The following is a 27,464-nucleotide window of genomic DNA, read 5'->3' as shown; positions in this document are numbered from 1 at the left end:
TTTCTGGAATTTCCTACATTTTACTGACTCAGAGGCTGCTGTGCACCTGATAATCTTCCTTGTAACAGGTGTACACATAAAAGCTACTTTTCACTGGGTGGAAGGCATAAAATCCTCCAGTGTCAAGAGAACAGTCAGAATTCATCGAGCAATGAAGTATTTGTATGTAATGTACATGTATGTGTACCTGCACAAATGTACACCAGTCTGTGCATAGAACTGTAGAAATGGCTCATGGTCACTTTTGTTTATGTGCACACAATGTACATGTATGAATGAGTACACTCTGAGAACCGTACCACAATGCTAACATGACATGAACATGTACAATGTACATGTACACACAGTTGCCAGTAGGAAGGAGACTTCTAAAAAAAAAACGGTACACAAAGCCATGATAATTACCACAGCTTTGAACCAGGAAGATACGCGGATAAACAACTCTACCTGTACCTGTACTTCATTCTCTGCCAGTGACATGAAAATTAACCCCTAATATTAACTGCTCAATACCCCACTGCATTCAGAACTGTCCCAATTACATGTACCCCAAAGGGCAATCTTACAATAAATCAGGTCTGTGGCTTAGTTTCATTATATTAAATGACCTCATTGACACAAGTGTTTCACTCGACACCATTAGAAGGAGTTGAACTGGATCTCCTTATATTATTGCTTGGAGTGATATCTTTGAAGCATGACAAACCATCACACCCCCATCACTACCTGATAATAGACTTCCTCTAGATAAGCCTAACCTGTGGCTTAGGACAACACCGTAACACCATCACTGTCAGTTTGAAGCTTTTTATCATAACTGTGCCCAGGCCTCCCAAGGGCCCAAGGCAGTAATTTAAAGATGATCCTCTCACGTATGTCTGCATTATCTTCAAGTTACTGCAACTGTCATCAATCCATTCCTGCAGGGTGCTGAGGATGCTGTGAAGATCATCCTTAATTAACAATTAGTACTCTGCTGTCAAAGGAATAAGACAAGAGCTGGATTAAAGGTAACCATTGGGGACGAATGAACAGCCTAAAAGCTGATTTACATGAACTGTACGGGTAGTATACTAGCCAACAGCATTGCATTCTTGGTCATTTTTACAGGTAACAGCACATACAGTAAGAATCCTCCTCAGTGACAAAATTCCTCACTGTGCAGTAAACCCATGGCACATTACTTGAAAACTCAAGGCAACAGATGGACTAAAATACCATGAGAATGGTAAACCTGACGAGGTAAATGTTAAGGGGAAGACGAAAAGATGACTGTACAGGCATGGTAGCATGTACAAGAATGGTTTAGTAAGCAGGAGTTAAGCAGAGCGCTTTGTTCAACAGTTGGACAACTCTAGCCAGATGAGGTGAAATTAAAAACTCAGGTTTTTAGGTCTCTGGAAGAGAAAATAATGCTTTACAGAATAAAGCAATTTTTTCTGGTTTTTGTCCTCGAAAACACAATTTTAATACAAGGTGATACTTGTATTGTGCGTGTACATGTAGTCTTAGTTCAAGTAGTGAAGTAAACAGGTCTGACAGCTATCTTGATTGCTCATGTCACAATGACCTTGGAAAGTTCTAAAGAACAATACATGCGATTGCAATCAAAGAGAGAAACAAGCAACAAGGTGAGAATTGCATTTCAGGTGTTGCAGTCACCCTGTTGCCACAGACAGAGACCACCATGCAAGCCACATGACAAGTCACAATCAGTTTTGCAAACATGACACCCACTATACTGGTTTCAACACAAATCATCACAGCACAGCTGCAACTGATATGACCACAAGGTGCAAATAAGACAAGTTCAGACAACGACTTAAACCGTCAGCTTTCACCTTCCCAGGAGTTGACGTGGAAAAGGGTGTGGCTGAAAAGTCACCGCGCTAAAGCAAAGGATGCAAATTTGACGCATTATGACTCTTGATTAGAAGTGCAGTCAACTTTTGTTCTCAGAAACCTTATTCCGATGGTAACACAAATGGAGAGGAACACTTCAACATGAGTGATGCCATTCATACTCAGTGTTTGGTCATAAACTTAACTTGCATGATTCTGAACAACATAAAAAAAGGATGAGTTAGTGACCATTGAGGAATCAACCTGTTGAAAAACGGTTTTCCTATTTGAGAGATTCTAGGTAAAAAAATCAGGTGTACAATTGAAAAGGAAAGCCGGCAGAATTTTCCGGACAAACAACTTTGCCTTTGAGAGAGATTCCGCTGGACACTACACCTACAGTTATTCCCTCGCATTTTACAATCGCCACCCCCAAGAAGGCAACACAGATTTTTGACACCAGATGTGTGACAACATGTGCATGCACAAGCTTACATCCTTAATGCCCTACAAAGAAGCAATTGCCAACTTTGTATTCTTATAGAAGTTAGTGTATACATTGTTATGTACAGGTCCCTCATGGGATACTCCTATCACATCATGAATTTCTGTGGTATTGTAGTTCAGCTTGTCTGTTTGTACTCACTAAAATTTAGGGTGGAGTTTACTTGTTTAATATACAGGTAGGCAGTTACATACACGTACATGTATACTAGTACCTGCAGTGCATTTTTGCAAGTTTAATGTAAACAAACACACATGCAGAAGTGATACCTGCCAATGCAGGTGTATGAATGTACGGTATGTGGATAAAAAAGCATGTGACACGTCCATGTATGCAGATGACCAAAGTACAAAGTTTGGCAATCTAATTTTGACATTTTCTCCCATTTGTCATGTTCTTCAATGCAAACATCCACTCACAAGTGTACTGTGACCTCTAATATCAAATCTTTCCCTACTCAAGTTTTCCCAGACTTCAGGGACCAAGGCTTGAAAGCACCTGTCAATTTTCGCAAACTCCCTCCACTCCTTGAAGAGCTGAGTTTAAATTGAGGCTCCTCACAGAGGAAAGACCAAATCAACTGCTAACCAACCATAACCTCCACCGCTGCAAACTCCTGTCCACTTTTCAACATGTCTAGACAACTGACCAATAGGACGGTTCAAATTCAAGGTACAAAAACATATGACCTCCAGCCTGAGAAATGCTGTCATCTCCTCCAAAAGAAGTTAAACCTGCAAAGATTCTCCAACTCCCAAATCTCTGAAGTCCACCTCCTGCCGGGGCAATCCTTTCCCCTTGGAGGGTGGAAGGCCCTCCCAACAGACTTCCGTACGGGGGCTCAGGTACACTTTGCACTCAGCAGAGCCATTAGTGACTTCCACGCTGACATACTGAGGTCACTTTACTCTCCTCAGATGAATTTTGTTTCCTGTTGGGCTAAATTTCATAGAACTCTTAAGCACAGTACATGTATGTATTTACAAAGCAAAACAGCAGATAAGACAATAGGAATGTACATCACATGACATTTATGGATGGTAACTTGTTTCTGACAAGTTTAGCACCTAATGTTCTGTACCAAGCAGTGATGGATACTTAGGATACATGTACATGGACTATGCTTAGCAACCTCAGATCAACCCCAAATGCCATGTGATGTAATAATCAAAATGATCGGTAGCTGGCTTTGTCTTTGTGACAAAAATGCTGAGCACTATTTCAGCTCAGTAAGCAACTTTATGAAATTGGTCCTGGCAGTGTTAAAACCTTGAAAACTCAGAGCTAAGCTTGGTCTAAAATTGTGGGCACACTTGAGCTGAGCCTTAACTCCAGCTAACAGAAGACCTAGTAAACAATGACCGCAGTCATTTTCCAACTTGTGTTTTCACTGCCAATCTACTGCAACTTTCCATGAATTTGAGTGGCACAAACAACTTGTGAGACATGCTGCAATGACTCACTTCTTCAAAAGTGGCACATGACATTTACTGTTGAAACATGACTGGATCCCGTTCCTGTAAAACAAACAAACACCCTCATTGGTCAACAAATATTAACACTTACCTGCGTTCATTGACCCGTAATGTGCAAGGGCACCCATCTGGATCAACCACATATTCATCCTGTATCCCTGTCCCTGAAGGTTTACAGCCGTAGCGACAGTGAATGTACAGTTCTCCAATCTGCTCACTGACTGCGATGTTGTTGACTACGACCGCTAACTTCATGTCATCCACAGGGCAGGTTTCTGAAAGACCATTACATACAAGACAAGTAATTATGGACTCTATGTCTCCATTGTAGTCTCAAAGACAAAATACCAAATGTGACCAGCTCTAGAGAAATGGGTAATAAGTCGCCAGATTCAGGTTATGAGTTTTTGATATGGCTGTATTTTGTACATCAAACGCTACAATTTGATATATGAATGACCCCTGTAGTGCGCTGCGTTCCGGCGATATATAGACATTTGTATATCCACATTTTCGGATTCAATAAAAGCCCTTTTTGAGAAAAAGCTCATGAAGTGTAGCGCTTCAGAACACAATGCTACATGTATGTAGGATTTCCTACTGAATGGTCAATTTTTCATCTTCATTCATCAGTATCCATGTTTGTAGTCACAAATTCTGAAAATATAAATATTAAAGAAAGTATTAAAGGAAAAAACACAAAATCACGTTTTTGAACAATTTTTTTCTTCTCCAAATAGAACTGGCCATTACGCGTTTTGGCAGTGTGTGACTAATAACCCTTTAAATTGCAGAGCGTGAACCAGTGTGGTACATTGTATGTTTACATGAACCAGTGTGGTACATTGCATGTGTACATAAACCAGTGTGGTACATTTTGTACATTGTGTGTGCACATGAACCAGTGTGGTACATTGCGTGTGTACATGAACCAGTGTGGTACATTGCATGTGTACATAAACCAGTGTAGTACATTTTGTACATTGTGTGTGCACGTGAACCAGTGTGGTACATTGTGTGTGCACATGAACCAGTGTGGTACATTGTGTGTGCACATGAACCAGTGTGGTACATTGTGTGTGCACATGAACCAGTGTGGTACATTGTGTGTGCACATGAACCAGTGTGGTACATTGTGTGTGTACATGAACCAGTGTGGTACATTTTATGTGCACATGAACCAGTGTGGTGCATTGTAGGTGCACATGAACCAGCGTGAAACTAATTGTTAGTTGGCTAAGGGATATCACGTTCAAGTTTCGTACAGCATCTTGCACAACCCACTGACAAGACAAATGGAAAAGGAAACACAACATGTTATCTACAGTACACTGGGAATCGTTTACATTCCACATTCTACTTCTAGGGAAGCAATGTCCAACTCTAATTGAAATGGGAATGGGAAAATGAGCAATGAATAACATTTTGTTGACAGCGGGATATCAGTTACCGCTAGGTACAACTTGAAAATGAAAAATGTGAGAGGTAGCAAAGATGGCATCAGACATTTAGGAATTGATTAGTAAAAGACTTACCAGAAATGCTAAAAATGCAGATGACTACAATTTAATTTTGAATCTATCCGTTTGTTGCTATGTACACGTACATGTACGTGTATTTCATGTAAATGATCTACATGTATAATGAAGGCTTCTGGTACAGAAGGAAGTTCAAATCTACCATAATTCAAAACGTTTTTCAAAGTTTCATTTCCTTAAACTGGGATTTAATAACTAAGAGAAGATCTTCTAATTCACTTCATGGATTCGCTCTTTTCAAATTGATCTAGTGAAAAAGAGCTTAATTGTTGAGAGTTTACGATAGGTCAAACAAATCTTGGCACGAGGAACTGTATCAAACGATAGGTTAACGCCCCCTCTTCCATTCCCTTCCCTTTGTGGGACAGACAGTCAGCAATCTTGGTATAACCTGGGTTCCTGTCCAAAACACAGGGTTCTCTGATAGCGGGGTGAATAAGAAAATCAGGTTAGCCAGTGTTGATTAAACACTTCCTGAATTTGAAATGGTTGGGATGTCTGCATGCACGCACACATACACAGGTCATATTTTTATCTGCTTCTCTTTTTTTCTTTTCTTTTATTGAACTTACACCGCAGACTGAAGTTCTACAAATCCCAAGCTGACACGTTGCACAGCTGGACATGTTTAAGATTGGGAATTCATCAGAAACCCTCAGGAAATGGAGAATTACAAACTAACCTAGCAATGTTACACAATTCGAAAAAGTTCATTATGTTGACTCCCCCACCCCTCCCCATTTTCAAAGTTTCCATTAGATGAGAGTTGCATGGAGTTAGTCAACTTTTATTTTTAGGTAGTTTTCAACTTGGTAAATACCGTTGCATGTGTGGTATTAGACTTAGAGATACATGTATGTACATGTATAACTCATCTAGAGATATCCTACATACATGCATACATGTAGGTTCAACCCAGAAACAAGTAATCAAGATTTAGGAATCAATACTTCTTTCTACAGATACATACATGTGCTATGTAGGTGTGATTTTAAATACAACATCCAGAGATTGGATATCCTTGACATTTCAAATTGTATTAAGGTTGAATTTGGTAGTAACATATACATGTGCAGTACTTCTTGCTGGACCATGCCAGAGAGAAGCTTTGCCCAATGACAAAATACTTGGCTAACAGCTGAATTCATTTCAAGGATAATTATCTCTAAATATTTGTTTTCAGCCAGGAAGCTTCCAAAATTGTTGTTTAGTTTGAGTCTGATTTACTGATAATTAACTATTGGGGGCACTATTGCTTCATTCGGTATGTGGATCAACACATCAGAAACTCCATGAGCTTTACAGGTTTAACTGAACTTAAAAGTTACAAGGTAGCTATTTTACTGTTTTTTTTTAAAACAGATATATGTATTGTATTAACTCACTGATTGGCATTGATGGTGTTCTAGAGTTGCACTGTAGTATTGATTTTATATCATGTGCAGTAGTTTAACTGTATAAAACATCTTTTCAACCTACTGTTCAGAACATTTTGCATACATTTTTAATTATCTGTAGTAGTGTTCTAAATAGCACATGTACATGTACATATGTATGTAACACACTAGGGTCAGAGGTTAAAATTTGAAGTTCCAAGTAAAGCAACATTTCAAGGTTTTCTTGATCTTATGTCAGCTGTTAGTGACAGAGTGACTAATTCTTGAGTTGCATATAAGAACATACATGTACGACCTGGAGTAAATATAGTTGACTGATAGTTACTGCTTTATCACTTCCTTATTTTTAGCTTGTATTAATTTCAAATACTCTTATTGTAGTCTTAGATGAGTTTGAAAAACCTATACTGTTAATCACTGATCATCATTTATTTTAGACCACCAACCTGCCAACTGAACTATATAACCGAGCGGAACTGCACTGATGTTGAAACTCATGTAATCTGAACAACAGTAGCAAGTTTCAGCTTAGTGCTGAAACGTGTCTTTCATGTTTCTGAAAGTATCCATCATTTTGAAGTTGTATTTATTGCATTTATGTGTCTTTACTGAACAAGTTCACCTGTTACATTTGTTGACATGGCCTATTTGAGTACACATGTAGTAACCACTGGACCTCAATTGCACACTCAAAACTGTATTTCTCTTCCTTTTTCAGAATTGAATTTAAACTATTAAAATCTTCATACAGTACATGTACATTAACCCTAACCCTCCTCAATCCTTCACCTGTTGGAGGATTGAGGAGGGTTAGGGTTAAAACACAGGCTACACCGTATCCTTCATTCCTCTGGAGGCTTCTACTTGTGTTATAAACAAATGGAGTTTTCTTCATACATACAGTGTACATGGGCATTTTCCAATACTCAACTTCCGCTTCTTCTAAGGCTTCAGCTGTTTTTTACTAGCTGATTTTGAAGCTGTAAACACAATAATCAGTCTAATAGTGCCACAGAACATCAAATGAGATGTAAGAAAGCCAAAAATTACAGTAATCCAATGTAATTTAAATGCTTCAGGCCCACATTTGGGGATTAGTTTTGGGAACAAAGCCTGAGACGGAGATGAAGTTGAGTATTGGAAAATGGCCATGTATTCATCTACTTGAGATATTAAACAATATGTTGGTACATCTGTAATGGTGGTTTGACAGTGCATATCCCATATCTATAAACCAAAGTGTTGAATTTTCCCCCACTTTATAGATACATAAAGGTACAGTATGTAAACAAGAATCCAACTGTGAACACTAAAGAAAATTTAAACATCCAGCAACAACCTAGATATCTCTTCTTTGACTTGACTGGTGATTCCCTGTACAGACATGTACCATAGACTGTATATATTTATACTGAGAAATCCCTACCATCCTTTCTATAGAAGTCAACTATTTTCCTTGTGAGTGTGACCTAAGCGATGACTAAGCTACTGTTATACGTACCATATTGTCTAGACGTCACACAAAATCGACAGTAGGTGTGCTGATGAATAAAGTAAAAACATGGGATTAACACAAAGCAACTGACATCATGTTATGAATAACCTTGCATGGATTCTTACATGTAGCCAATGACAGGAAATGCTGACTTTATGGGATAGGCAACAACCATCACTATCAGATACCAAACACAGCTTTCACAGCTGTAGTGATTTGATGTTAACATACTGAGTAAAATGGTAAGACATTTTCACATCCAATTAGCAAATCAGTTGAACCAAATTACACCATGAGAAATGTAGATGTATGAAGGTAGTTTTAATTGCACACACAAACTTATGTGTGATCTAGAGATGACAAAGTCAACTCCAATATTTCTTAACCATAGGCACAATAGATCAGTTCTTTTTCTTCAGTACTGTCCAACCAAATTTCTGCAAAGATTTGAAAGCTTTTGAACACTGGTGGGCCTACCTACAATGCGTATATATAGACATAAGGTGTGATGGTACAGCAGGTGTTTACTGTACTGTATCCCTTTAAAGTTTGCATGCATTGGGGCTCCTGCAACAGTCAATTAAGGGTGTGTCTAAGCTCACCAACATGCAAACATAAGCAAAGGAGACTAGCTATTATTGCCGCGAACTAACAACACATAGATGGCGTCGCTGGGCACATCTCCAGTGACTTCTACCCAAAATGCCACTTCCTGTACATTCCCGGCATGCAAGCCATGATATGTCTGGCTTCAACATCTACGTGTACTTATGCTATGAGGCATATCACATACACTTACATGTACCGTATGTACACCCAAGAGTGCAGACAATAGGTTTCCTTGCAAACACCACAAGACTTGATGACAGATTTATGTGTTTCTATGCCTCTTTATTTTCTGAGCGTTGACAGCTGACTTACTCAGACTTATGAGATTCAGGCATTTTTAGGATGACAGATCTAGGTGCCCCTAGAGCTGAGACATCCTGCTCCATCAAAACTACTTGTTTTCGGACACAGATTGTTCAACAAATGTAACACTTTAAGAACTACATTACAAAAAACTTTAGCACAATACTATGCAAGCAATACATGTCAACCTTCCATTGTGGCATTGAACTTGCAAGAGCTATTGAGTTTCAAATGTTGTTCAACAACAGGAGTACAACTGATTTTAAAATGTAAAAAGATCTCAAAATAAAGTCATAGAAATAAACAGAAAATTGCTGACCAACACCAGAATAGATTTCAAAAAGTTACACATTTTCAAATTTGCTGGAACAGAAGCTTCAAGCAATTAAAGTATATGAAAATCTATTATCAATTAATTTGTCCTTCAGAAATTTTTGGCTCTGAGAGTCCATCTTATCACAGCAGACAGACCTTGTGTAAGTTTTGTGGTTATGCCAAGGAGCAAGGAGATACTGTACTGTACATGTGTGCCACACATGCAGATGGAACTACATGTGCAACTGTGAAATTCAGGTAAAAAATAAATTGCTTTTTAAATTTGAAAATGCTACCATGACAGATTCCAGACCAACAAAAACACTGCGGAAAAACATTACTGTGCAGGAACTTTGAGGTTAATTTTTTAAACCCTGGGCTGCATTTTTTAAACTGTTGCTCCTGAAACTGGTAAGTGAACATGAAGAGAAATGGTTCTATCAATTTTTGAGGGAATATAATGACAATCTACGTCAACACATCCACTTTTTAATTGAAAGAGGAGAAATATGTACACATATGAGGCAACTTACGCCACATTGAGTAATGACAGGGTCCTTGAAGACATTCTTGCAGAGGAGACAGAAGAGCTTACGGTTAGGAGGCTCTGTGAAAACCAACACCTCAGGCTGTCAAGGAAGTAAGCACAGAATCATTATTGGAGCAAAATAGTTATTTTCCAAAGATTTTATTAGAACCTGTGTAGCTTTCCCTGTTCAAAAGTAAACTTCAAATAATGAATGTACATTCCAAGACCAAATAAACGATATGCTTGGTAGACTCAACAATATTTTCTTGGTTAAAGCAAAACTTAACAACAACAAAAAACCACAGGGGGAGGGGGGATCAGGGCTCTAGATGACGAATTCCAAACTACATGTACATGTAATAGCTATTAGTTCATGTGCTGGTAAATGTTCCCGAGTCTTTTCTTTTTATGCAAAACCAAACACATTTTTTTCTCACCAACTGCTCCAGACTGTAGCCAAATTTTGCAATAGCCACCATTTAGCGCAATAATGACTGGTACATGTAAGTGCATATGGAGCTCTGGAGGGTGAGAATGCATATGAAGGATATCTTTGTTTTATGTAAGGAGGTCTACTTTCAATAACAACCTATTTTGGGTTTATAAACAATGAGGCACAAACTGATAATAACCTCAGGGATAAAGTTCTCGAATTTTCTGATTGCAAAGGTAATTCCAGTCAAAATAGTCATCAAGAACACAGGCACCAGTGACTTCAAATCAATCATCAACTGAAAGTTTTTACAGCTAAATGCATTTCCTGGTTCCTGGTAAAGTAACAAGTGAAACCTCATCACTTGAAAGAGCCACTTCTGAATGATTTGCACTTTTTCGGCCTCTCACTTTGCTGCATTGCCAAAAAGATTAAAATATGTCACAACAAATTAAGTTACTGCACTCCTTCTCCCCAAAGAGCAACTTTAATGGTTGATTCTTCTTCTATCCTCTTTCAGGAACAAAATTGAGTAGAAGACTTTTTTATGAGGAAGGCTGATGGCGACAGTGAGGCAGCAGATTGGACAAGTCCAGTTCTCCTGGGGAATTGAGAGAGTCTTCCATTCCAGAAGTATCGATTTTCGTGACATGATGGTCTTCCTCTTTAGACCTGGTGAAATGTGCCCGTGATAGAGGTGTTTACTTAAAGCTGGTGTCTTGCATATCTCATTTGAAAAATAATGCTGTCAACTCTTTTTTATGGACAAATTCCAAATAAAATTGGAAATGTTTGTTAGTGCACTGCAACATGCTAACCCGGTAACAGGTGCAAGCAATGAGTGTAAAGGCGAAAACTTTTATTGTGAAGAAAATTATCAACTGAATAACATGAGAAACTCAAAAAGATAACCAAGGTGTTAATTACTACTTGGAGAGAAGAATCAGAATAGAATTGCGTAGGAAGACACTACTGATAGCAACAATTTAAAATGAATAAATACCCGGTACCTGCAGTGGTTGAATATCCCAGAATGACCATGGTATGATGACAATGTGAATTAGAATACCGGTACTTCTGTAACCAGTGGACATGTACGTGTACAAAACATAAATTTAGCGATCACAGAAACTCATCCAACCAAACTGTCATTGGTCTTCCGAGAACCACCGCTAACTTGGGTTCCGTCTTTCAAACAGGCAACTGCATTGCATTCCTTTAATGTGTTTAAAGCTCGAGCAGGAGTCTGCCAACATATGGTTTCACTTAGACATGTTAGAGGGTACTTTACGGAAAGTCCAAGCGACTTAAATAATCTTGTTCGCTACTTAAATAGTGTCTTATTGTGTGAGCTGTGTAATAGAAGAGGTAAGATCACAGCTGGTAACTCCTGGCAAACCACAACTGTATAAGCATAGACAGGGGCACGTTCTCCTAAAATTGATTTTCCAGATTAAATCAGGCTTTTGCACACCCATTAATTGAGGCACTTCCAGCAGAAAGTTTTTTCCGAAAACTCAGAGGGTTCGTTAACGAAAGACAAAGTATATGTAATACTGCCTTTAAATTCTGATTCCAAATAAAGTACACAAGGTTTGGAAATATTCTACCTCTGGGTTTTGATGGCACCAAAAGAGCCTAGTCATGTTGATTTTTTTATACATGTAATTGGTTCATGGGTGTTTTCCCGACATGCTTCTCCCATCGGAGAAGGGTGGGCTACTCTTGGGTAAAGGTACAAGGTGACTCTAATCAGGAGATATGTGCTATCCAGAGGGAGGTACATGTACGTAGGCGGCAGCACTACTGACAACTTACTTGCTCAGTCATAAGTCATCAATGTGATATCCATGTAAAGACTTACTAGTATCTACCAAGTGTTTACAAGACTTTATTGAGGTGGTCCATAAATCCATCAAGGTCCTCTACTGGTAACGTTTCCACTTACTTGTACATGTAATGCTCCTTCAGCAAATGCAAGAGAGCAGAGTGAGAGATCACAGTCGGACATTTGACACTTTCCGACCATTTGTAGTATTTGTCTAATGACATTTCCAAAAGGAAATTTCAAAGCTACATGTACAAAAAATGTGCAGTGGTGCACAAAATTATTTGAACACAGCATATTTTAGGTAGATTGTACACGTACATGTATTTTAGTTCCCTGTGATGAAATGGCAATCAGTACAATATATCCATGAAATGTTTTTATTTTCAACAAGCGCTTGAAGACATGTACATGCGCAAAATTATTTGAACACTTGACACTCTATGTTTGCACACTCGCCGTTTGGTTCCAAACTGTTCAAATTTGTATGTAGTACATGTAAATTCATTAGTTTATAGGATTTTACACCAATCCTCTTTTGTCCAATGCTTGTGTTTCTTTGCAAAATTCAGACGATTCAATCTACTGTTGTTCTCCCTCAATGATGGCTTCTTGCTCTGCTACTCCGTCGATAAGTCCTTTTTCTATCAACCTCCGATGCACAGTTAAAGAAACTGTAATCATCAGTCAGCATACTACTGATGTCATCTCAAAGCTCCCTTGAGCTTCTTCTCCAGTCTTCAAGACTTACATGTACATGTACAGATATGTCTCTCTGAAATTTCTACTTCCTCCCCCTCCCCTGACGGTGTTGGCATGAATCGGTGTCCATAAACCTGTCTAAAGTGTGTTTTACAGAGCTTAGGTTGCAATTTGTGTCCATGGTTATAAATGTACATGTAGATCGGTATAGCTTCATCCAGCATCAGAAAAGGCTTTTATTTGTGCCCTTTAGTCGGTTAAGTTCCATCTTTACCCTTTTCATGTTCAAGCTGTGGCAATCTGTGCTTTGGTTAGTTTGGATTGCTTTATGTACCTCTACCTGCCACCATTAAGAACTTCAATCTCAACTAACACATGGAAAGAGCACTGCAATTTATTCAGACAAGAACAAACAAACAACCAAAAGTTCTGCAGAAATTGAGCAAGAGGTGAACAAATAGCTGGTTACTAAAGTTGTCTGGATAATACGTCCTGAAATTTGAAAACATTAGATAACTGGTTTATGTCACTACAGGCAACTTCAGTTTCAAAGTGCCAAGTGTTCAAATATTTTGTATGGACAATGTACACAACACATTTAATGGGTATATTGATTGCCATTTTATCACATGCAACTTGCAACTCAAGCAATGCCCTAATGCCAAGTGTTCAAATAATTTTGAACACCACTGTAATATCCCAAAACTGAAATCCTTTGGCAGTACCTGGTTGGTTATTTCACGCTCGTTTTTGCATTCACAATTATTTTCATGTGTCCTTGATACATGTACATGTACATACATATCTGATCAGAAAGTTTATAATGGCAGAATGAGACTGGTCACACCTGTACATTTCATCCAACCACATTCTGGCCCAACACACCTGTACATTTCATCCAACCACATTCTGGACCAACACACCTGTACATTTCATCCAACCACATTCTGGCCCAACACACCTGTACATTTCATCCAACCACATTCTGGCCCAACACACCTGTACATTTCATCCAACCACATTCTGGCCCAACACACCTGTACATTTCATCCAACCACATTCTGGCCCAACACACCTGTACATTTCATCCAACCACATTCTGGCCCAACACACCTGTACATTTCATCCAACCACATTCTGGCCCAACACACCTGTACATTTCATCCAACCACATTCTGGCCCAACACACCTGTACATTTCATCCAACCACATTCTGGCCCAACACACCTGTACATTTCATCCAACCACATTCTGGCCCAACACACCTGTACTTTTCATCCAACCACATTCTGGCCCAACACACTTGTACTTTTCATCCAACCACATTCTGGCCCAACACACCTGTACATTTCATCCAACCACATTCTGGCCCAACACACCTGTACTTTTCATCCAACCACATTCTGGCCCAACACACCTGTACTTTTCATCCAACCACATTCTGGCCCAACACACCTGTACATTTCATCCAACCACATTCTGGCCCAACACACCTGTACATTTCATCCAACCACATTCTGCCACATGGTTTATACTACAAAACATTGCTGGTACATGTACAGTTGGGGCAAAAAGTTTACATACACTGGGTAGAAAAATTTTTTCCTTAACTTTTTGCTGTTTGAAATAATTCTGCCAACTTTGTTATGAGGTCAGACAAATGGTATCTCAACTAAATGTTCATACTGTGTACTTCAACTGAAAATACTGAGAGACATTTATTATGGTTCACAATATTAATATTTCTTAAAAATCACTTTGTAAAAATTTGTAAAAAATCTACCCCTAATTGTTGTTCAAACAATTCAGAAAATGGTCCACTGCGACTTTGAGATGTGACCAAAAATACAGAAAGTGGCACTTGATTGGCATTTTGATTATGCATCTGACATCTCTGGGTGTTGTTATTTGATGCACACATGTACATATATGTACAGGTACACCATGTACATGTACATTAAGTAGAGACCCATTTTGTCTGTCATGAAAAGAAAAGTTGGTAGAAATGAGTAAAGTTGTGAAAATTAATTGTTCTACCAGGTGTACATGTATGTAAACTTTTTGCCCCGACTGTGCATATACATGTATCTGGTTCAGGTTCAGATGTCAACCATCTTCCAATCAAATACTTTCTGTGTTACATACTCATTCAAACCTACTCATATTCATGTACATGAACATGTACATACATGCCCATAGCCAGGCAGTTACGGTATTGAGGTGATAATTTCTTTGGTCAGGAAAGTCAAGGGGTTGGAACAAAAAATTTGTCCTAGGTGTACTTATACATGTACGTGTGTGTGACTGACCATACTGTATAACAGTAATATACCATGGTGATTTTTGAGACACACAGCACTGTGTACACATACAGGATGTAGGGGTGTATGTCAAAATAACAATAAAAGAAAACATGTAGCAAGTCAATGTAGTACAAAGCACATACATAAATGAGTAAAATATTACAAATCAATAGGGAAGGCGTTGGCAGTGAGCCACAGTTTGTATGCAGCCAGCAAGCTGGTCATGATTGAGTCCTTTGTATTGTAAATTTTGGCTTAGTTTTGTAAACTGTGGTACATGTATGCTTCAGGACACTGCTTAAAAAGTGCCGTCTACATGTAGGTTTGAAATCCTTCCGCTCTGGAGTAAGAGTGGAAGTGGAGGGGGTAAAGATTGAAGTCTTAAGTCCCCAGCTGAGCTTGCCGGAACCGTACCAATTTCCCCCAAGGGAAAAGCAATTTAGGTCCCTCGAGACATGCCAAGGTTGCAGAGATCTTTGCACGCTATATGCCACAGTTCCCTATTTATATTTTAATTTGTTTAATTAATAAAATTAGGCACTCTAACCTGACTATGTAAACATTCATCTTGGGCAAAAACAACTCTGTGCACGTAAATTCTCATTTTTGGATGTGTGGGTGAGTTCATATACTGGGTGCATTTACGGTACCATAAAGAAAGAGAACTTGGGATCTTTCCTATGCTCAAGAGAATCTTTTGATCAAAACATGCCCTGAAAAGTATGTGCCCTCAAAGAGCATTATGTGTACAGTTTATATGAGAGAATATCTGGTAACTGTTGCATCACATAAGCTAGAAGGTTATCACACGTATGCATTAAAGACCACTCCAACCAGAAGCAAGTTGTAGCTTGTCAAACTATGTATGTAGGCCTCAAGTTTAATCAGTTAACTTGAGATATTTTTACCCGAAAAATCTGCTGGAGGCAGGGTTTTTTCCCCACAAATTCTTCAATTTCCAATTTATTTACAATGCCCATAAAACATGTAGGGACGCACAGCTCTTGAGTTTAGGCATCAGTATTTTATTCTTTACCTCTTTTTTTCAACTGCCTGGTAAAAATTGTGGCACATGTCCACACATTAACCAGTTCACATACAGTACAAAAGGTCCATAGCGTACATGTATGTATACAGAGATCACCTGTGGCAATGTGTGTTTTTTGCAAATTGTCTCAATACAAAGGAATTGCTACATGTAGTTGGGATTTTTGTAACATTATCACTTCTGTAAATTGTGGTTTCACTCCCTAGCAAATCAGTTTACCCAAACAAATGAATCCCCTTAGTTCTTTTGTGTATGGTGTGGACTTCCCAATTCAATTTGACAAGTACTCAAGAAAGGCATCCGTTTTATTGGAGGTTGGTGGGGTGGGTCCACTTAGTGTGAGCACCATCTGCGTGTAGCATCATCTTCCATGCTTTGATCCAACCAAGCATGATGATTTAATACATGTACGTCAACTGCGGAAATGACAAAGAATTCTTAAACAAGTGTACACGTAATCCAAGGAACAAATAAGGAAAATTGTACGTGTTTAAACGTCATCTGGTGTCAAGTGGTTGAGAATGCAAACCTGAATATGATGCCACCACCGTCATATCATCTCCTTCAAAAAACCAATATAGGCTTGGTACAGGTTCATGCAACAGTCCCTCCCACTGCGGGTCATAGAACTCTATCACAGGGCAACCATCTTGCTTTTCTATCATCCAAGGAAATACCGGTATGTAACTAAATGAGTCTGGAGGGAAAATTGTCTGATCCCTTTCTATCAATATGTGAAATTGTATGACTATTGCCAAGGGGATACAGGGAACAAGACAAACATAGCAACATCATGATAAAGGCATATAAAGCAGCAAGTGCTGTGGCATTGCTCCATTTATAAATTATTACCTTTTATGCATGATTTGCATAATATTCTGATATTCTCTTGGATACATGTACATGTACGTGCAGTTTGAATGTATAAATTTCTTTTAGATGTGCTTTTGTAAAAGAGAGTAAGTGAAAGAACGAACAAGGTGATCCACACAGTCAGACCCAATTTTCTGGTCCAATTTTTTGTCCTGGGCCCCATTGATTCCATGCAACCATGACGGCAAAATGCCCAGTCATGAAGATTAAGGGTGGATGGTCCTTTCCTGATTCAATTGCAGGTAATTTGATTTTCTGCTAGACAGAAATATCACCAGGTGTATGTATGTGGCAGTGAATTTAATACAACTGGTTAGTGAGGGTCTCCATTCTTTCAGGTAAATCTACAGGCAAGTCTTTATTCTTACAATGCACAGGTCAACTCAGGTGATTATGAATCTGGCTTAGTGGGTGGCTTCAGGAAAATCTTAATGTCTTTGTAATTGAGCTCAAGGTTCTGTAGTGTCCCTAAGTACAGAAGGTCGGAGGAAAAACAGCATGTCATATTATAGCGAATGTATGGATAATGTCACCCACAGTTACACAGGACATGCAAGATACCGTTACATACAATGTACATTGAAGATGGCAAGGGACAAGTAAACAAGTAAATAAATTACACATATACATGGAGTAAATATTACACATACATATATTAAGCTACACACATGTACATTGTACACCTATGGGTAATGTTTCATCACATCAAAACAACTTCCTTTGATTTTTTTTACACACTGCACAATATAGGACAGGTGGTACAGAAAAACAGAACCGAATGCACGTTATCTACAGCCCCCCCCCCGCACGGGTATAATGCAGCTAAATTAAATTAACTTACGAAGGTAATCTAAAAAGCCCACTGATACGTTTTTGGTATGGTCTTGTACGGTATGTAATCCAAAGAAAGCATGGATTCGTGTTTCTTCATATCTTTGGCCACACTCACTGAAGTTGACATTACTTGTATTTTACATCACACATTCCAAGAGGGCATTTACATGTACATGTAGGTACTACTGTGTGACTTGACTTCCCATTCTAGTCAACAAGACATGTATACCTACGCCTGACAGCAATTCTGGAGAGACTAAAACATGGCAGGACACACCCAGTTCAGTTTGTCAGACTTTAGAAAGGTCACACTAGCCCCCCAGGCTCCTGGTATGCCTTTTTCTTTCCTTACAGGGTCCTTTTGAATCTAGCTGAGTAGTTTTGATTCAAGACCAGACGAAAAGTTGCCATTTCTTCCTGATACCAAACAGCAATTTATTTGTCACTAGAGGGAGCTAGTTTACCACGATGTTCACTGTCCAATCCTCACCTTCACATTCAGCTTCAAGAATTATGCTCAGACGTACCAGTACCACATACACAGACATGCATGGGTGAAGTCTGCTCCCCCGCTCCCATACATGTACACCCAAATATTAGATGGTTCTATTGAAAAGTGTCTCATGAGCATTAACTTTACGAGCTGAAACCGCAATAATACATGTACATGTATATTGATTAAAGCCAAAACAGTACTTCGTGGCATGATTTCAAATAAATTCTACATTTCCCCAATAGACAATTAAATTAGCCTGTGACGATTTTGATCAACATACCGGTAGTAAGAAATAATAACACGATAACAAGAGAAACGATACAAAGAAAAAGGTAAGGTACTTGTATGTTCAGGATCTACATGTACTTTGGACAGAGCTGTGCTAGATTCATCAAGAATGGAATTAGTGAAGGCAGTACATTTCTTTATCAGTCACATTATCACTCTCTACTAATAACCTGATACATACTTAGCCTTGGACCGGTTCAAGCACATGCACATGTACATAATCAAGACTACTGTCAAGAATACCAGTATGGTGAAGAATGTGGCAAACTAACAAAATTAACACAAATGAAGGTATTTGCAAATGCTGAACAAGTGGCTGAAGCTGCGGAAGCGACTTAATACTAGCCCGTGAAACCTAGTGCGCTACTTTTTTCAGTAGCTGGGGTGACCAATGATTCATGAAGAGGGGACAATGCAATACACCATTTAAGACATTTCAAAAATGAGAATCCATTACGTCGCTTCGGTAGCTTAGTAGGTAGTGATTTGAGCTACAGATCCGTAGTCCCTGGTTCGAATCCGACCCATTTGTGCTATTCATTTTCCAATTTTATCATTGTGTTCGGGATTTCCTTTTTCAATTGATGCAGAAACAGAGTCCAAGCATGAACCCTCTAAGAGTCTTGAGAAAAATAGCAGACCAGGTTTCACGGGTTAGTATCTAGTCACTTCCTGAAGCTGCAGCCTACAAGAGAGGCAAATATTAAAGCATAAATTAATGAAAGCCAAGCCACACCTGAATTGCTTGGCTACGGCTAGAAATGATAGGAATGTTATTGTGCAGCCACACACAAGTTATTCAAGCACAACCCAATCTAACATTTCTTACAGTAGTTTGAAGTTACTTAGTACATGTACATGTAGGTGTGGATTAGTCAGCAAAATTCTATGCCAAGATTGCAAATAATGGGTTAAGAAGCTGATGAAACAGCAGTTTTCCCAACTGACCTTGACACTGTTGTAAGCCGGAGATGGTGATCGCTTAATTGTTTCAAAGTTTTCAAAATTATCACAGTGTGCATGTTCTTGAGTTGAATGGGATCTGTATAAAGTACAGTATGTGTCACATGTACGTGTACACGTACAAACCTCCTTATGGTTACAACTCTCAAGAGGTCTGTTCGGGGCAGACGTCTGCAACTGCAGGTCAAATTCCAATTCATCAAGACTGAGAATTTATTTTTTATTATCAGCTCTGAACAACTGACAATAAACACACAAATTATGACAAAAAACTGGCTAATCTTTCTCCCAGAAGGCTCCAGGCCAATATTTGAAGATCTAGAGGACACTGTAGAATGTTCCAACATACCTCGCTATTGTCTGAGCTGTCCACACTCTTAGACCTGTTGAGATCACTGTAGCGATGCTTGGTGGTTAGTTTGGGGCGTGGCTGATAATGATGAATTCAAGTGCCAGCAGAAAGGCAGAAGGCAACAAGGCAGTGAAAGAGTCAAAATAAATGAGAATGAGACTGCGAAGAGATGAAGCAGTGATGAGGGTTATAAAGCCAAGGTATGTATGTACATGTACCAGCTGAGTTTTTACATGCATTATGCTGCTGGCAAGTTGCCTGCTTCCTAAGACTCTCTACTTGTTTCTAACCATAAAGTTATAATCTATTTCAAAAACTACAGGTAACTAAGGCTTAAGATACAGCTTTTGGTTAGGCTGTATATTAATAATATTAACAATTTTATTTTTTGCTGAATGCAGCTCTAATCTTAAAGTACTAAGCATCATAAACTGAAGAAGCACTAACTGATTCAATAGGCTGCAGTGTACACAATGTACGGTACACTACTAAGCTTGCTATTTCTGCATTTGCATACTTCTCCCCCAAGTAGTATGCAAGAACACAAGGCTAATTCAACCCAATTTGTAACTGTAGATGGAATGCATGGTTATGCATGTAGGTATTCTGGTGTGATGCCATTTCTATGATGCACTGTACATGCACCAATGAAGACTTTCAGGTCAGCCTTGCCCCACGTGACTCTTTTAGGTTTAAACGCAGGTTGATTGTGGACTAATTATTAGCCTTAATATCCTTTTGGCATGTAATTTTGCCTTTTCTTAAATGGTATCCAAAAAAGATTTATGGGGCTTTCGGGCAGGAAATACCAGCCTTACATGAATAAGGCCTGGTGGTGACTGTTCAGCTTTAGGAGATTTAAGGTAGCTATGATCAATAAGAAACAAGCGGAAATGACGACTTAGGGCATGAACAGAAATACTGTAACAAAAGTCAAGGCTACTGCCTTACCATACGTTTCTTCTAAAATGGGGGAATTCGGCATCAGTGAAGAGTTTTTACTATATATATTACTTTCAATTTTCAAAATTTTCCTACATGTACATGTAAAGTGCATATGCAGTACAGGTACATGTACATGTATACATCCCATTTCACTTTCAACTTCTTCTTAGAAACAGCTGTGTGGGTCTCCATTTATCAGTGTCATACTGGTAGGCAAGTACTTTACGAGTGCCAAGGTTCTCTGCCAAATATTTCACTAGTCAGGAGGGAAAAAAGCTGAGGAACATGGGCACTGGATAATAAATGCACATACCGGTGCGTACATGTACGCAGGTAAGACTACAAAATAAATGAACGACTTGAGAAACTCCAGTTTTGTAAACTGTACAGGTACAAAGAGGCAGGTAGGACTACAAAATAAATGAACGACTTGAGAAACTCCAGTTTTGTAAACTGTACAGGTACAAAGAGGCAGGTAAGACTACAAAATAAATGAACGACCTGAGAAACTCCAGTTTTGTAACACAGTACAATTTTACACACAGTAACTTGTCTAACTACAAGTACATACATGTATCAATCCCATGAGTAGGCATGTATCACAGATTCCAGTGCCAATAAAGCCCGACATGAGACATCAACAACTACCAAAACTCTTCTTCAATAACATTTTCAGGGTCAAAGATGTTGAAAGAGACTGAAGCAGGCAACTGTAAGCCCACAGTTAGCAGATGACGTGGTTTTTAACCAAGATATTAAGTTGATGTGAAGCGGAAGTTGGTTAGAGTCTTGATGGCCGAGGGCAGTAGCATTTCCCGGTTTGACAGGAGCACAAGGTTAGCATCATGTTAGTATGATGGAATTAATTATGAGCAGCCAAGGTGAGATATAAATCAAGGACTGAGAGAACTCACCACAATATCCAGATCCCCATCATAGGATGGTGTGGTGGATCCCCGGTTACTCTTGAATGAGGGGGAGACGGGAGCTAAAGAACCCCCTGCCACATCTGAAAAGATGAAGGGGAAAAGATTGGCATTCCGCATAGTGGTATTCCCCCAACGGCTGCATCGGGCTGGAAGGGTGCGCTCCCCAAAGCGATAGGGGGCGTGATAAGGCAGCGGTAATGATGGCAATGGCTGGCGGGGTCTACGCCAGGGTTGTAGGGCTGGCAGCGTCTTGTAGGCAGGGTTCCCCAGCCTGCTTCAAATCAGGCAAGACATCTCTGGCAAATTCGAAAGGCAATGGTAGCAGGCAGGGTAACAGTGTGGCCATGAACTGGAAACGAGTGAATATACGCAGGCTGCCACAGGCCCAGGCCGGTGATCCAGCATTCGTTAAGGGGCGTGAGGACAAGGAGAAACCGAGGGGGGGTGCTAGAGCTAGCCTGCTGTGAGCGTGATCAAGAGCGGTGACGTGACCATTTCCTTATTTCCCCATCTGCTCGGTACACAGGATGCGTACATTAATAACCTGTCGGTGGGAATTGGAAGGGTACTAAAGATGTCACCACACTGACAGCACCAGTGTGTGACTATACATGTACCGGTATGTGTGGGGGTGTGCCTGTGTGTGTGTGTATAATACCACCAGCATGCTTGGATGAGTCACATGATGTATCCTTTACATGCTCCCTCACTCTAAGTAACAGGTTTTTTTTTTTACTGAAAACTTTTTATGTGATGGAGCCAAATAGACTGGTAGGGTTTGCAGAGGAAAAGGTACAAAATTTGTTAGAGAAATGTGTTTCTGATAAAACCACATGCATACATGTAAGCTCACAAAAAGTTATTTATGTAGTACAGTACAGGTACATGTACCAGTAAGTACTGAGAACCTCACCAGGAACTAAAGAAAAAGGACAGGTAGAAGACATCCAACAGGTGATAACCATCTGGTATGACAATAATCATCTCAAAGAGAGTTTTATGTTGCTTAGGTCACATGCAAAGATGTTAATCCAAATATGGGCATTATGTTAGCCCCAACCCTAACTACAGAGTACGCTTTCTCCGCATTCAGTGTGCGGAGCAGATTTTTCTTCTAATAAGAACAATCAGAAAAGTGATGAAATCTGGCAAGTTGAAACAATAACTACATCATCTTTCAATCTTACACGACACTGCAGGTAGGAAATTGAGCTCAACAGTATAGTTAGTGCCATTGGTATATGATGATAGATTTTGAATTTCCATGGATTAGGTACGCATATACAGCATACAGTGTACATGTAGGTACATTACTTTGTAAAAGTATTGTGCAACTTCTGAAAATTTCAGCTTATGTAAGCCAGGTTTTTTTTCCCGAATGTCCTTGAAAAAAGTTAGAGTTGAAAGATGCTGGAGATTATTTTAATTCACCGTGGCACAGTGGTGACTTAACCTTTGGAAAATTTCATCAACTTCACTGCCATGCCTGAATGACTTGGCAAGAAAATCTCTATGTACTCCTACAGTACCTCTTAAAAGTCTGACTATATCAGTTCTGGGGAACATTAGAAGACATTAGAGTGTCACTAGTGATGATGTCAATAGAGCGATCTGCTTGTTCATGACTTACCAGAGGGGGGAACATTTAATCCGTTTAATGAAACGCTGAGTGCAACGGTCGAGGCAGACGACAGAGTGGTGCTGCAATTTCCGCTTTGACTCTGAAAAGCAAATAACCCCAAGATTGGTCTTAAGTCCTAATGTCACTTGAGGACAAGGAGCTACTGTATGTATGCTTTGTAAAGTCAGGCTAAGTTCAGGGGTAAAAGCCTTTGAGAGTGTAAAAGATGGGTTTTTATGGAATAATGTCAAGCTGTCAAGAATCCTTTAATGGAAGCAAAATGATGGCAGCCAAAAAAAGGTGGATAAAGTCAAGGTGAACATTGAAGAGAAAACAAGAGGGATGATAATGCAAAAATTTTGAAATATCACCATTAACGTACATGTATACGTAACAAAATGTACAATTGCAAACTTTTTCAGTACCAGTATGTTACAAGTAATGTATGTTAACTGCACCAGGCTGTTTCGACCTGTTCATACCAGAGGACGTGTAAATTTTGACAAGTTATGGCACATGTACGGTATGTGTACGTCTTGCTTATTTACGAACTCCTGTTTTTCAGCCAAAAATCAATCCCTGCATAGGTTAGGTTGAATACTTAAAAGTAATAAGAAAAAATTCAGCAAGTTTAATACCCAAAGACACATGAACAGGTACATTCACTATCCATGGGTACATGTACAGCGAAGTCCAAACGCGGTGATGAAACCATACTACAAATTGCACAACTCTAATTGAACACGTGCACCTGTACCTGTAAGGACCTATACTTCAGTCCACGTACATGTACATGTACAGTGTAACAGATTTGCAGGAGCTGACTGGTTTTTGCATACATGTGCATGTCCCTCATACATGTCAGGTAGGCATTTCAGCATTAAAGCTTGTCTAGCTACAAAAAACCTCAATCAATCCTAACACACTTATTACACATGTACACATAGACCGTGCATGTACACACGGATCGTATTACACGGACTGTACATGAACACAAAGACAGTATGTAGAGTATTTATGGCCTAGAGTACTGGTACTTTTTAGGCTACCCCCTTTCAACACTGAACTATTTGATACATGAAGTGAGTTAAAATCTTGCAAATTCAAGGCATCAGTACATGCAATGTACATCAAATCAGCTTTTTGAAAAATAAGTTAATTCACGTCACAGCTATGGATTTGAGAGTACTGTAATGCGACAGAGGGCGCTAGCGCAGTGATTGAGGCAGCATACACAACACTCTAGCGACTATGCCCTGCCAGTCATGCACTGATTGGATGGACCAGACTGGTCACAGCTCCACGCACATGGCAGGTACTGCATAAGCGCAAGGCTGCGGCTATAAAAGCTGCTCGGCCCCAGCGTGAAGGGAGAGACGAACCTTAATTACCCACTAGGTTCTGAGCACTGGACAGGACTTCTGTATTAGGGGTCACGGTGGGTTGCGTGGACACATCAGGGCTCTCTAAGGGGCCTTTAGGCGTGCCCATGGTCAAAGTAGGGGCTATCTGCTGTAACTCTTGCAGCAATAGCTGCAAGGGACAGCATCCCTGGTAAATGTCTCATTTGCAGCATGAGCAGACCCCTGCTGCCCGTATATTTGGTTCATGGTGCTGGTGCATTGCTGTCTTTACAATGAATGTGGTGTTGTAGCCCGTCGCTTTCTTGCGCGCTTGGGCACAAGTGGACTTTGGGGTTGGAGGGCATTACCTGGTGTGTGCGGTGCGGGAGAAATAAGGGTGTGTTGCCAGAACCCACTTAGTATTAGTTGAGTGGGGCGACATCCCTAGATTGGTTTTGGCCCTGGATATAGTTTATGCCCCCTTAGAGATTGTGCATTGTGGGAGAGAAATATGCTATCCATATATATCTGTCCTTGCCCACAAGCTACGATTGAGAAAGCACCCTCTGTTAGTTGCTGTCGACCTGTTCCCTCATTTTAGGCAGTTTTTTTATCAGGTGAGTAAAATTGCTGTTAAAGTTATTTCACTTAAGGAAGCACCCTCTATTGTCATAATTTCCAAATAAGCCAGGCGAGCAAGGTTTCCCATGGTCAGATGTTGTTGGAATAAACCAATCCCTGATGTTCTAGTGTACCGTGAATGGGTGTCCTAGATTGTTTACTTATGTCACTTTGAGTTCCAGAATCAGATAACAGCAAGCCATCCAGCCAAATCCAAAGGATCAGCTCTTCAACTGGGATGCTATACTTCCATCCCAACGGACTCGTCCCTGGCCACTCAGGGACTTTCCGGTATGTGCCGTCTGCGCCGCACTCTGCAGAGAGGGCTACCTCACCCGAATCTCGCTCCACAGTACGGTACCGGTACCTACACGTAATATTCAGACAGTACAGTACTTTGAAGCAAAGTACCGGTACATGTAATGTACTTTTAGGGTAGCTGACCAAGGGAATTTAGCAGTCAACAAGTGTACTGGTCACTTTGCTGATCAGACCTTTCATCCTTTGCTATCTCAGGTTACTCATGGATGGTCACTGTGTCATCGGCCGTGTACAACCACCAATCTGGACAGATATAATCTGTCTTTAGGAGGAAGTTACTGCAGTTGGTTACCATTAGATTGTTTCCGACATGAAAAGTTGGGGCTTTGGTGTAGTTTAGGTCACAAATCTTAGGCCATTTAAGACAGCATACTGTGTAATTCAACAACCCGAATTAGAATCCATTACTGCGGTGGTATGACAATCGTGGACAGATGGTACAACTTCGTTACATATTTCTTCAACCAATAGGATGCTGTGATTTGCCAAATGCATACATACATCAAACTGAAGAATGTGTGTTAGCATGGTGCCACTGCAGTTATGGCATCCAATCAGATTAGTGAAGGGTAGGTCCACAAAAGTTTAGTCTAAGTTTTTGTACGCATGCTCAGTTCATTCATTTTAAGTTTGTACCAATCCATGTATGAAAGTTGACGTAAACAATGTGAACATTACATGTACATGGGTTTAAGCATTAGAATTCCATAGTATTATCTTTTCAAGATTTGTCAAAGGGAATGAAACACGAAAGCATCTTTTAAAATAGACTTCAGACTTTATGTTGGGACACACACTTTCCTTTGTACATGTATGTGTACCAAAGTCATACTTTAATACGCACATGTGTATACACACATATATGTACATGTACATATAAATTTGGAAAACAACAACAACTGCAGTAAAAAAAAAAAAAAACAAATGACAAGAGGTGACATAAAAACATGAAAGAAAAAAGAAACAACGTTAGCACACATCTGCATTGGTTGGTGCTGGGTGTGTGGTATCATTGCAGGCTTTCACATGGTACAATTAACAATTGTTGAGTGCTGTGATGTACATGTACATGTAAATGTACATGTACATGTAAGTCGAACACATGAGGGATGCATAGCGCCCCTAGGGGAAGCAGAGGGTGCATGTCATACCTCGTCTTAACTACATGTATGTTGACATGGTTGAGGCTACGGAATTTATCCAGGGAAACAAGCTCTGAATTTCAGAAGTTCACAATTCGATAGGCCATAATGTCAAACTGTACACCGGTGCGTACATGTATAAGATACCATTTGCAAATTCCCTTTTTTTCTTTTAATTGCCTAAACTTTAAAGTGAAAGTGTGGGCACTAGTTAGTACAAGGCATGTTCTTCATAAAACGGACCAAAACGCAACTCCGGATGTCATTTTTCAAAATTTCTAAAAGAGTAACTTTGATCATGTAAAATACAAATTAGCACCTTCAGATTTATAAAAATTATTATATGGGGATAATTAGGCATAATGTGTACTTATGGTGGACATTTGGTTGGCTACCAGTGCAAATCAAATGGAG

General features: G+C 39.6%; 1 protein-coding gene across 4 annotated transcripts in view; it reads right to left on the bottom strand.

Annotated features, from left to right (window-relative positions):
- The window catches only part of traf7 (TNF receptor associated factor 7), a 114,864-nt gene that overhangs the window by 54,287 nt on the left and 33,113 nt on the right, over positions 1-27,464 (bottom strand). For 3 of the 4 annotated variants that reach the window (XM_022246189.2, XM_087139342.1, XM_022246183.2), the window contains 6 exons: positions 23,633-23,723; positions 21,988-22,082; positions 20,126-20,206; positions 10,013-10,108; positions 8,259-8,298; positions 3,914-4,097 (listed from right to left, as the gene is read on the bottom strand). In XM_022246189.2, the coding sequence (XP_022101881.1) occupies positions 3,914-4,097; positions 8,259-8,298; positions 10,013-10,108; positions 20,126-20,206; positions 21,988-22,082; positions 23,633-23,723 (587 nt within the window). The remainder of the gene's footprint in view (positions 1-3,913; positions 4,098-8,258; positions 8,299-10,012; positions 10,109-20,125; positions 20,207-21,987; positions 22,083-23,632; positions 23,724-27,464) is intronic. The other variant, XM_022246184.2, reaches the window with a different exon arrangement.

This window comes from Acanthaster planci, linkage group LG07 (genome assembly GCF_054643075.1).
Source record: "Acanthaster planci isolate LZ-2023a linkage group LG07, COTS_SCS, whole genome shotgun sequence".
NCBI classification, from domain to species: domain Eukaryota; kingdom Metazoa; phylum Echinodermata; class Asteroidea; order Valvatida; family Acanthasteridae; genus Acanthaster; species Acanthaster planci.
The sequence above is the reverse complement of the archived record's forward strand: the minus strand, read 5'-3'. Positions and strand labels throughout refer to the sequence as shown.